Source organism: Tauraco erythrolophus, chromosome 3, assembly GCF_009769465.1.
Source record: "Tauraco erythrolophus isolate bTauEry1 chromosome 3, bTauEry1.pri, whole genome shotgun sequence".
In the NCBI taxonomy this organism is placed as follows: domain Eukaryota; kingdom Metazoa; phylum Chordata; class Aves; order Musophagiformes; family Musophagidae; genus Tauraco; species Tauraco erythrolophus.
In genome coordinates this window covers 72,158,753-72,171,832 of record NC_141467.1, presented here as the reverse complement: position 1 = coordinate 72,171,832, position 13,080 = coordinate 72,158,753, and the positions used below count along the sequence as shown (strand labels likewise).

The following is a 13,080-nucleotide window of genomic DNA, read 5'->3' as shown; positions in this document are numbered from 1 at the left end:
CCAGTGAAGAGTCCAGGGACAAACGCTACCACAGCACAGATCTCCGCTCTCAGCGGAAGATGCCAGACAGTGAGCCGAATTCTTAGGAGACCTCGAGGGCACACCCAGACTGCTCAGAGCCTAAATGCTTAATCACAGTACTCCCTACTTGGCATCTGCAAGGGAAAACTCCGCGTTTGAGACTGCAGGCTATTTTCTGAGCAAGCAGCCACCCATCCCTTTCCAACCACAACCAGCCTTCCCAGCTGCTAGAGCACAGGCTGAAGGAGAAGGCTGGGGCTGGCTAACTGCTGCCATTACCTATCACAGAGCCGGACTTTCACCCTCGGACACCGCTGCCCCTCTGCCCTTTACTCCTTAGGCAGCAGCAGTCCCGACCCCCTGGGATGGGCTGTGAACAAGTGTGGGGAAGTGGCATTTAGACAGCTCGAGCAGCTGCTGCCGACATCCTCCCAGAAAAAACAACAGACTGCAGAGAAGCTGATCAAATGCCACCATTGGACTGCTCCGGCTTAAACGCTGTCAGGAATTCAGTGCTTGGATCCCCTCCTCCATCTCCTTCTAGCAAAACAGAGAGCAACAAACGTGCCAATGTGACAGCTTTTTTTCTTGCCATCCAGCACCAAAAGCAACAGCACATGTTAACTCGTTGAAAATGGTCCCGAGATTCAGCACATGGTTGACTGTTCAGGAAAGGATTTTTAAACTCACCTTAGAGATCACTACATTTTAAGGACACAGTCTACTGCTCTTAAGTATTTTCACCAGTAAGTTAAATGAAAATTGAGTAACAGCCAAACAGCACATAGGCTGCAAAGTAACAAATGCTGAGCTGGTGACTTTAGATTTAACTTTCAAAGTATACATCAAATTTGTCACTTGTAATGATGCGTGTGTGCCGATTCCTTTCACAAAACTTAAAAGTGATAAATTTGACTTACAGTAACAATCTAGTAATATAACAACACTGATACACAAACAAAATAATAAAGCAACAGACTTAAAGAAAGCAACAAAAGTAAGCTTTAAAAAGAAACAGTTAAGTCACACAGAAACCAACTTTGCCATTTCACCGAACATTTAAACTTGCACATAGCGAGAAAACACAACTGCAACACTGCAAATATTATGTAGCTTTTTAAATGTCATTAATTCAGCTCCACAAGACAACTAATACACATTCAACTCTCCACGTTATGGAAAGAATCACTGTGAACCGGGTAGAGTTATTCCTTATTAATAGCATGCTTAAATAAACAGGGATAAAACAGATCTTGCATCTATAAAGCTGAGCTTCAGAAAAGCAAAGCACCAGGGCGGAAAGTCCAGCCCAAGCGTCCTGAGCCTCAGGGGGTCTTCCACAGCCATAAAAACACACCAGTGGACTGCTGCCAAAAGTCAAAAGTCCTGCCCCCCACCATAACCACGTCCCTCACACAAACAACGGCCAGGACCTGCTGTACCAATCAGCTCTGGAAATTGATTTTGCTAAGCACTAACAGACAGAGGGAGCAGGCTGATCGAGGTTTCAAAAGCAGCCCATACTTCCATGTCAGATGGATATGACTGTGCAACTGTGCTTCTAAACACAAGTTTAATCTAAAATGGCAACCAGCAATGTTCTTTTGAGTTGCCAGTGGAGCAATGACTGGAAAAAACCATGATACTCAATGAAATAACATATTGTTGTTACTGATTTTGCCTACTTTTTCCTGTCTTAGGGACACCTTTCGACAGAAACTTCATCTGAGCCTAACCTAACATGCATCATGAGAATCAGCTTAAACTGAAAAACTGTAAATGAAAGCAAACCCACTTGCTTCAAATGTTTTGAAGCAAAAAAGGAAGTATTTTATGTTGGAGCAATTTGTTTAGAGAAAAACATAGCACAAAGTGACCCACAAAAATGCAAAATACAATGTTCTTCAGTTTCAAGAACTTTAGCATTCAAGGACACTGGATAACAGCGTAAGATATGAATGTTCAGAATGCAAGGACACACAAAGTTTCAGAAACAGCTTATTACATGTACTACTCTCAAATTAATCTTGAGTGTTCAGAAGGAATGTTCCACATCATGGAAAAACGGTTTGATAAGCTCTAGCTTTTGAAAGTACTTTCAAGAAAAGGTTTACAGATTAAACATGAGATTTCACCTATGATTTAGCATTTTTCCTCCCATCACTCCCAGTACCTACTGAAATACAAACAAAATGTAAACCATTTCCAGACGACTTGCAAATCAGCAAAGTCAGAGCAGTCATATGAATTCTACTGCAAAAATGACACGATTTTTCAGGCTTCTGCTATCTGCTTTTTTCCCACCCTCTGTTATGAAGGTGCTAGAGCTTATACAACATAGTTGGCATAGCAGGCCTTGCTAAGTTAGCTCACTGCCAAATCAATTGATGGACAGGCTGCAGATGATACGCAGCCCCAACCGCAGTCAAACACACAGCTGGCTCAAAATTAAAGCAAGTTTTCCCCTTCTGGACAGGCAACATACGATTGTCACAGCACTGTCATGAGAGTCAGAGTGCTTGATAAAGGATTATTTGATAAACAGTGGACACCACCTTTCAAATCTAAAAGGCATTAACACTCACCAAAGCATAATGGGTAAATTGAATAAAAAGAGAACCTCTTGGCATTTTAATGCCAAATCTTGTTGTTCAAATTTACAGTCTTGATGAAGCCACTAGGCACAAGGATAGAGTCTGATGATTGTAAAATCTACTGAAGACAGGTATTCAGTGAGAATTACTTCTGCTCTCCAACTGTGCTAGAAGGGATAAAGAACAAAGGCTAGTTTGTGCTCACTCCTATTGAAGCACTCAGTTACTTCCAGAAAAGCAGAGCACGGACGGCTTAATGACCGTTTAGAGATAGTTACTCAAAACAGGTCTGGTTTTTGTTTTTTTTTTTTTTTTTTTTTTTTTTAAGTAGTATGGTTAAAGCAGCTTGCAAAACACAGTAATGACAGGCCTATCGAAATGCTCAGACAGCAAGCTGTAACTTCATAAATTCCAAGCTGATATCTATGCCATGACAAATACTCTGGAGGGTGATGGTATCTTCATTAACGCAACTGGCACAGGATAAAGTTGCAAATACTCTGTCAGCAAATACATGCCTAGCCTTCATTGCACTGAACTCTTCCCTAGCATTATAAGCATATCCTAACACCTACCGTAGCCCTCTGTTTGAAAAAAAAAAAAAAAAAAAAGAGGCCTGGCAAAGACACCCGTACGACTCGATACCGTACCCGCCCCAGGGCACCCGCCGCCTGCGGCGGAACACGGAGGAGGCTCAGCGCCGCAAGAAGGGGCCGGCGGGGAAGGGCCATAACCCGGCAGGTCGGCTGCCAGCGCCGAGCAGCGCCCGAGACAAAGCGCGGCGAGGCCGGCCCTGCCCGCCGCGCCCGACTCCGCCCGCCCCAGCCCGCCGGGCTCTGTGCGGGGACCAGCTTTTTGGGGACTTTCTGCTCGCCGCCCCAAAAAGCACGCTGACCCCTTTGCGCGGCACTCTCCCATCTCAGCCCCGCCGCCGCCCAGCACTCCTGGCCGCGAAGAGAGGCGAGGCCGCCGCTCCGCCTCAGGGCGCCCCGAGAACAGGGAAGGCGGCACCCGGGCCGCAGCTCCCGCCGCCGCCCAAACGCGCCCCGTCACAGCACAAAGGCCCGGCCCGGCCCACCCGGGCTGCCCCCACCGAAGGGAGAGGACCCCCCGCCGCTACCCCTCACCTTCCAGCCCCTCCATGGCACTCCTCGATCGTCAGCTCCGGCCCCGCCGCTGCTGCTGTGGCAACGCCGCCACCTCCCGGCCCGTTAACAACGGCCGCTCCCATTGGCCGAGCAGCGCGGGCGGGCGGGCCCGGGCGGCCGCTCAGGGCCACAGCCCCGCGGCGGGCGGGCCGGGTACCCCCGCAGGCAGCCCTCGCCGCTGGCGCCCTGCCGCTCTTCGAGCCTTCCTCCCTTCCCACTCTGCCTCCGCGCTCCGGTCCGCAGCCCCCCCCGCCCCGCCGGCCTGGCCCGCTGCTGGCCCCCGGCCGCCGCCCGTCGCGGGGAGCCCCAAGCTGCACTCCGCCCCGCCAAGCCCGGTTGGTGCCCCCCGCCCTTCGCCTGCGCCCCGCCTGGGCGGTCTTCCCCCGGGAGCAGGGCACCAGGTCCCACCACCTTCCCGCAAAACCCAGTCTTAGCCCAGCTCTGTTATAATCCCACGTGTATAGTCCGTACGTTGAGGTTGCGCTCTGCTCAGGGTCTTTTTCTTCCGAGAACAACGCTGTATACGAAGACCGAACGTAAAGCGAGTAGGGAGAAATAATCGTGCCTTTGAAAAAGCAGCAGAGTCGCCGGTCTCTGCGTGGACATGGGCAGCAGCTCAGGTGGTGCCAGGAGCTGCCGCCGAACGGGGAGTGCAGGGCAGCGTGGGGCTGTAATGGGTGTGCCCCTGCTTGCGGGAAAACTATGGACAACTAAGGGAAAAACATTAAAAAAAAAATGGTTTACAAGTTCATATCCTAAGAATAATTGCAGGCAATGGATTCCTTCCCCTTTTTTCCTCCTGTCGTTTTCTTAACCGAAAGAGATGCTAATATGAAATTAGCGTCTGAGGGTATCTCCTGCTACAGGGTAGCATTTGAGAAAGGGATGGGTTTGGAAAATAGCACTACTAAATTGCTGTTGACTAATGAATACGAATAATGCTTGATACATATTGAAAATCTTCTTTTACAAGAGCTCTACTCATTTTTAGCAACAAAAGCATTTCAAGATCTTTTTCTTCAAGACATTATTTTAGAATTAATTCTTAAGATCTTTTATTTGCTTGCTTGTGGCAATATGCCATGAGCAACTAATAAAGATTTTCTATACAAACTACAAAAAATCTGATTCAAATGACTACTATCTTTACGGGCACGTGCAAATAATTTCTTTTCTTATTCTAGACAAGTTGGTTAATACAGATTTACCTGTCCATAGAATCACAGTTACTGTCTCAATCACAGTATATCTGGGAATACAACTCAAAGAAGGCAAAACAAAGCCATAAAACCGAAATTAAATCAGAGATTATGATCATGTTGTCTCCCCTGCATCCCCTTAGCATGGGACAAATAGATCCAGATGTTGCATGCCGAACAGTCAGCATGTATACCATGATTAATATATGATTAAAATAATCCTTTGAGACCAAAAGCTTGAATATGTATGGTAATTCTAGCTGCAATTTTTCTAGGTAGTTTAGAACCATACTAAAAATACATTTCAGATTTGCCTTTGATCTATACAGCTTATGCTTATACAATTGCAGGCCATGCCAGAAGGAACTAGTTTGCCACCATGTTGCACAGTCCTAAACTCTGCAAATTACCCATTAAATCTTTAACATAAAACTTAAATGAGCCTGTAGCTGGCAAGCATTTACCATTTACCTAACCATTAGGGTAACGCATCAGATGTGCACTTTCTTGCATGGTATTTCTGTACTTGGACTGCAAATTCAAAACCAGAGGCCCAGGATAATTTAATCTCTCTGCAGGCAAATCCTTTATGACAAAAACCTAAACATGATTTTTATCTTATGTTCTCAATTTCAGTGGAGAAGATCTGGTTCGAGACCATCTAAAGAACCTGAAGGTGAACAAGTCCATGGGACCTGATGAGGTGCATCCACGGTTCCTGAGGGAACTGGCAGATGAGGTTGCTAAGCCACAGGCAATCTGGTGAAGTTCCCACTGAGTGGAAAAGGGGAAACATAGCCCCCACATTTAAAAAGGGAAAAAAAGAAAACCCAGGGAATTATAGGCCAGTCAGTCTCCCCTCTGTGCCCGGCAAGATCATGGAGCAGATCCTCCTGGCGACTATGCTAAGGCACATAGAAAACAAGGAGGTGATTGGTGACAGCCAACATGGCTACACTAAGGGCAAATCTTGCCTGACTAATTTGGTGGCCTTCTATGATGAGGTTACAGTATTGATGGTTAGGGGAAGAGCAACTGACATTGTCTACCTGGACTTATCCAAAGCATTTGATACTGTCCCACACGACATCCTTGTCTCTAAACTGGAAAGACATGGTTTTGATGGATGCACCACTCAGTGGATAAGGAATTGGCTGGATGGTCGCACTCAAAGAGTTGTGGTCAACTGTTCAATGTCCAAGTGGAGACCAGTGACGAGTGGTGTTCCTCAGGGGTCAGTACTGGGGCTGGTGCTATTTAATACCTTTGTTGGTGACATGGACAGTGGGATCAAGTGCACTCTCAGCAAGTTTGCAGATGACACCAAGCTGTGTGGTGTTGTGGACATGCTGGAGGGAAGGGATGCCATCCAGAGCGACCTCAACAGGCTTGAGAGGTGTGTCTGTGAGAACCTGATGAAGTTTAGCAAGGCCAAGTGCAAGGTCCTGCACGTGGGTTGGGGCAATCCCATGCACAAGGACAGGCTGGGTGGAGAATGGATTGAGAGCAGCCCTGAGGAAAAGGACTTGGGAGTGCTGGTGGATGAGAAGCTCAACATGAGCCAGAAATGTGTGCTGGCAGCCCAGAAAGCCAACCGTATCCTGGGTTGCATCCAAAGAAACGTGGCCAGCAGGTCGAAGGAGGTGATTCTGCCCCTCTACTCTGCTCTCGCGAGACCCCACCTGGAATACTGCATTCAGCTCTGGAGCCTCCAATACAAGAAGGACATGGAGCTACTGGAGCAGGTCCAGAGGAGGGCCACGAAGATGATCCGCGGGCTGGAACACCTCTGCTATGAAGACAGGCTGAGAGAGTTGGGGCTGTTCAGCCAGGAGAAGAGAAGGCTCCAGGGTGATCTTATAGCAGCCTTCCAGTACTTAAAGGGGGCCTACAGGAAAGCTGGAGAGGGACTTTTTACAAGGGCATGTAGTGATAGTACAAGGGGCAATGGCTTTAAACTGAAAGAGGGGAGATTTAGAGTAGATATAAGGAAGAAATTTTTCACTCAGAGAGTGATGAGGCACTGGAACAGGTTGCCCAGAGAAGTTGTAGATGCTCCATCCCTGGCAGTGTTCAAGGCCAGGTTGGATGAGGCTTTGGGTAAATTGGTGTAGTGGAGGGTTTCCCTGCCCATGGCAGTGAGGTTGGAACTAGATGATCTTTGAGATCCCTTCCAACCCTAACCATTCTATGATTCTATAATTCTATAACTTAGTGAAGAGTTTCATATTAGAGGAGCATTTTGTTGGTTTGGTTTGTTGTTTGTCTTTGAAATCTGTGGTTATTTTTGTTAAAAACTAGGGCAGGATGTAAGTTGGACTTGGCAGTGTTAGTCTTATTGTTGGACTCTATGATCTTAAAGGTCTTTTCCAACCTAAGTGAGTCTATGAACTTGAGCTCACTGGTCTTTAAGTGTCTACAATGTGGTGCTCACATGTGAGCTACCTGTCAGGCTCCCCAGTATAGTCTATAGACATTTGTCTCTGTAGTTAATATAGTCTACGGGATTGAGGGTGCAATCCACCTGGCCAAAGGTAACACTTGTTTCAAGATGACGGACAAGTAAATTGTCAACACCTGTATTAGAGTAGTCAGATCCTACCCTAGATTTCCTAAGGCTGAATGTTGTACTGAAAACAGACATATTGCTGGGTATTTATTGACTCAATACATACTGCTATGCCATTGATTGACTTTCTCACCCCATTACTTGTCTGAGAAGTGAAAGAAATAAGAGCTGGTTTAAAAAATGAATGGACAAGTGGCCGTTCTGCTGCAAAGCTGAAAGGTTCTCCTGGCTCTTGTGGCTGGAGCATGAATATTTGTTGCATAACTATGCATATGGATAGCATACTTTATAAAAGACTCCTGATGCTGAAAAGTCGCTTTCAGTTGTGTTATCCATGTGGGGAACAGTCCTCAATTATCATAGCCACTGTGCTATATGAAATGCCTTCATAAATTTACCTTAGCTTCATACTGAAAAAAACCCAAGCCTGTGTTATTCTGCTGTAGACATACTACTCCATACTACTCCAAATGCAAGTCTTTTCTGCAACAGCAGTCCTATAACATTTAGGATTTTTTTTCCAAATTCTGTGCTAAATTTATTAATTGCTAGTTTGCACCATGTATGCTTGTGCCAACATTGATTTCTGGCTTAAATATATTCCTTATTGTTTATCCCTTTGATGTATTTATAGGCATTCTGTTTCAGGATTTGGCTTGTTAGCCTGAACAAAATAGATCTTTTCTGTACAGTCCTCAGAAACTATGCTTTGCATTTCCATAGTCATTACGAGTCCCGTTTATTAGCACCCATTCCATGTTAGTTCATATTTCGTACATGAAATATTTCATACATTTTATACATGATCAGAATCTTAAGCTGTCCCCAAGAGGTGATCTTACTGCATCGTTTAGAGTTCTTTGCCTCTGCTGGGCAATGCATTATATTTCTACTAATGCATCTTAGGTTACATTCGCTATGTAGGCACTGGTGTATATTTAGCTCCTTTTCCATATAAGTTGTTTTGCAGAGAAAGCAATGATGATAGGAATTTTTGCCTCTAAAGAGTAATATGCTCTAAACACCTTCTGTTCAGAATCTTCAGTATCTCTTAGACAGACCAAGAAAATCTGACCCTAAATGCAAAAGTCACATCTCCCTTGCTGACACTTGTTTTAAAGAATTGAAATACAAACACTAACATAGACAGGACTACTCGTGACCAAATTCCAGTAGGAATTCCAAAGAGAGGTAAAAGGTAATTTGCAGTAAGCTCAAACATTAAGCAGGAGTATAGATGCCACCAAAGACTCAGGTGTTTTTGCTGGCCAGAAAAGAGATGGTTTTTCAGTTTTAGTTGGTAAAAACAGGTTTAAGTTGTGAGTGATAAGTTATGAGTTTGTGATAAATTACGATGACCCATTTTCCCTATGGTTTGTGGACATAGATAAAAGTTATAGCTTAGTCTGGATCTTTGGTTGCATAAGTCAGCATTTTCAAAAGTACTTAGAGACATGGAATCGTGATCTAAGATTTGAAAGGGTCTTGAATTTCAAAATGCAGGGAAGTAGTGATACCAAATCTTTCTGCCAGAATCTGTCAAGGCCTGTTGCAGAAGAACTGGAGGACTGTACTCACAGGTCCCAGGTGTATTACTGATACGTAAGGTTGTCCCTTTTCCTGGGCATGATGCTCGTGACTGGCAGAGCCTGACTGGTGACACAATAATAAGTCCTGTTTGCCACACAGCTCCTCATGTGATAGAGATACCTGGATTTTGTTCATCTGCAAGGCATGTATTATCCCAGGCTATATTTAGTAAAATGCAATGGGGAGAGGATTCTGGCATTTGGAAGTATTCATGGCCAACTGTCACCCCAGGTAAGGAGAGCTGCTGCGGGAAATGGACTATGAGTCTTATAAACAGTTCAGACAGGTCAATAAGAGCTGTGGAATAAATATGGCTTACTGAATATATAAGTATAGAAAAATCCCTATACTGAAGTGCTCCAAATCTTTAGTCACTTCAGAAAGTGACTCTGGGATCCAGAGTTCGACAATACATTGCCCTGGATCTTTGCTATGCAAATCTTTCATTTGGGACGGAAGTGTCAAAAAAGAACTAAGTCCTGTAAAACGATCAGAATTTCATTAACATTTCAAATGCTTTTCTTCACCATTTGAATCTCTGACACAATGACTAAAATCTTTATAGAAAATCAAAACCTGTTCACTATCTTTCATGTTAATAATGAACATTGGATAAAGAAGGATTTCCCAAAGTGGCATTTTAATGAATACATTTTGCACTATAACTAGCTTCTGGGAATTCAGATATGCTTGCACAAGGGGACTTTAAAATTTAAATATTCCTAATAAGCTTTTTCTTACAATTAACACTAATTGAGGACTACAGACAAGAATGATTACTCTCCTACTAAAATAATTCCTCAATTGTATTACTACAAGAGTGCCTTTTGTTCTTTAGCGGGTTATAGTCCCAATTTATATTCAGAATTGGAGTATTGTGATTTTGCTATCAATCTTTGTGACTACCCAGGGTTTCTTCAGTACGCTTTTGTGGTTTTGTTTGCTGTGGGACTCCCAAATTGGATGGAACAAGACCAGAGGCCGCAATGAAAATTGGTGAGCAGTGCTGGAGTGAACAGTGTTTGCTTTCTCCAAACATGAATTGCTCAATTGATAAAGCTGAGCCTAAACTGGAAGCATTAGAGCAAATGAGATGTAATAATGCCCACAGCACAAATAAAAGGATAGTTTAAATTCTGGGATACCATGCTGTTAGGTATTTTTTCTCAAGCCAAGTAGCCAGTAATAGGAGGAGGCCAGGGACTGTGACTTTATCTGAGACTGTGATTCTTCAGTTGTATAGCAAACAACAAAAGAAAGATAATTTTTTTCCATCTGACACTCTACAGCTGGAGTAATACCATACCTTCATGATCAGTAAACCATCATTGCCATCGAAACCAGTTGTCCTTCTCCAATGACCATGGTTTCTCAGCTCTACACTCTGACCTCCTTCTACTCCGCCTTGTACTGGCCCAGATGTTCATGTGCTCAGGTGTTTTGGGGACTTACTCATCTCCAACACCCGCCCATCCAGTCTATGCATCTTGCTGGCTATGTGAACAGCTGTGCCAGAACAGGGAAGGGTCCCTGCGTCAAAATCAGAATGGGTAGCCAATCTTTGGACAAGACAGAACTTACACTTCCATTGGTAGATTGTATTGGGTTAAAGAGCAGAGAAAATCAAGTCATTTCAGCTCCCCCTGTTGGACGCAATGACAAGATGTGGAGGTTTTTCTCCAACAATAAGCCTGAGGATTTGCAAAAAGACTGCAAGTTTCTAATCTCTGACCTCCGATGTTAAATATCCTTCCTGATCTCTAATTTTGTTTTTGAAAATAAATTCTCTTGCCCATTAAAATCCTAAGGCTTTTTCTGATCCAGAAGCACAACCCCCCCCAGCACTTAAAATACATTCCTGTATGTAGGATTGGGTTGTGCTGTCTCTAAAGTGTTATATGAAATCCTAATAGGTCCATTATACAAGTCTCACAGGAGCTGTTTTTTTAGTTATTATTTAAATGAGTTCAAATCCTTTCATGGTTCTGTAGCAGCTATTTTACAAATAGAAGGACAAAATGAAGAAATCAGGTATTCCTGTTGGTTGCTTTTCAGTCTGGCTGAAATATGAACTGTTGGATATCACCCTTTCTTCTTCCTTGTATTCTCAAGAAATCCTGACATTTTGCTCCACTAGATAGATGAATATTTAGATAATGCACCAAAATAGCAGCTGTGGAAATGCAAAACTGTGAGAACAGTAGCAACTTCTGGAGGAGTTGGTTTCTCGAATTGTTTGTGCTTCTGCCAGACATGTTCTCCCATCAGCCTTTTTCCACTCCTCGAAGCTCTCCATACTACCCAGAGCAGAGGAGAGAAACCAGAGCTCCAGAAGAAAGTGAGACCAAATCCTTCTTGTTCAGGGTATGGTGTCAGACTCCTCTAATTAGGGTAACAGCTTTCTTCTGCAAACGAAGGTATGCTTGTAGTACCTGTAAAGCTGGTACTGAGAAGCTGAAGTTCCAGGATTGAAGAAACAGGAGAATTATTAAGTTCTTTGTTTACGTTTTCCTTACATTTTACATATTTTCTTACATTTTCTCTTTTAAAATAGGATTGCTTTTGTAACACCACTGCTCCAGCTACAGTTTTCTATCTGAAGATTTACTTGCTTTGCAAGATCCAAGGCTCAAAAATTCAGTCATTTCAAATTTATGCATTAAGAATAAAATTCTGATCTTTTATGATTCTGCATTTTTATGCTGAATTTTCAAATTACACAGTACACACAGTTTTTCTATATAATCTGCTTCCAAGTCCTGATTAGAGACATATTCAAAGTTTCGCTGCATGTAGTACCTCTGCTGTTTTCTTATTTCCGTATATCGGCATAGGCTATATAGCAGTCTTCAAATGTTGAGATGTTAGTTCTTAAAAAAGGAGTGGGAGAATCAGAGTACAGAATGTGTAAACCAAACTGATTGACTTTTATTAAATCCTCTGCACTGTTTGTGTTGCATTTCCAGCACACTTCCACTCTTCAGCTTGTTGGTTTAGGACATAATCTTGTTTTCTAAGGCACAGTGCAAGCCAGAGTGGAGAGATTACTGAGAAATAAAGCAATGCTACAAAGCTGATTTTGCAAAGCCATTTTATATGAGAGTTCCACAAAGCACTTTATGTGTTTCTCTTCCCTAAGTGCTTGCTTAGCAGACGGTCTTTGCTGGGTAGGCATGCAAAAATTGGTCGCATCTATCTATTGTACAAACAAATTGACCACACAGCTGGTGAAGTACTCTACTCTTCTGCAATTCTCCAAATGCCTTGTATGGTAATTAAAATTAAAATTATACATATGTATCATGGTCCTGTGGATGGGATGAGGTTATTTCACTCTCTTAGGAGATTTTTTTAAAATTGAGAAACTAAAAAGGCATTACAATTTAATCTATATTGATATTGCAATTTTATAGTGTTTTTCTTCACTATGCAGATGAAAAGGTCGTATTAAATCACAGTAAGAGTAGAATTTATTGACTGAACTTAGATTTTGTTTCAGAATAAAATATTCTGATATATTTGTTTTCTCTTTTTTATTTGCCACTTAAGATACTCAGCTTCTGTCCTAGATGTGGTCTTGTGATCCTTCTATTCTTAGACAAAAACCTAGACAAATTATGCAGTGCATGTTACCCCTTATCACCTTGTGAGATGTGGCTAAATTTGCACGTTTGCAGTTCTTCTCTTTGGGAATATGTAGCCATGGATATGGTGGTAAAAATCCTTCTTAAAACAGAGCATTTCTACATAGTAGTTTGGCAAAGAAGGAAAACATTGAAGTTGAATTGAGTTTTAGATGAACATTTAGTCTCATCTAAGCCATGTCATTAAACTGAATGTACTTTTCTTAGCTTAAACAAAAAGAGCTCAATCAATGATTTCTTTAGTCCTATTCTAGTTGTAGCTGATCTCCTAGTGATCGTCTCTTAGTATTTTTCCTTCCAAAGTCACAGCCTCAA

General features: G+C 43.1%; 1 protein-coding gene across 3 annotated transcripts in view; it reads right to left on the bottom strand.

The window, feature by feature from the left end:
- Window positions 1-3,806, bottom strand: part of ZC2HC1A (zinc finger C2HC-type containing 1A) — a 36,141-nt gene extending 32,335 nt beyond the window's left edge. For all 3 annotated transcript variants that reach the window (XM_086608705.1, XM_086608704.1, XM_086608706.1), the window contains exon 1: window positions 3,743-3,806. In XM_086608705.1, the coding sequence (XP_086464831.1) occupies window positions 3,743-3,758 (16 nt within the window). In that variant the 5' untranslated portion in view covers window positions 3,759-3,806. The remainder of the gene's footprint in view (window positions 1-3,742) is intronic.
- Window positions 3,807-13,080: the final 9,274 nt, after the last annotated feature.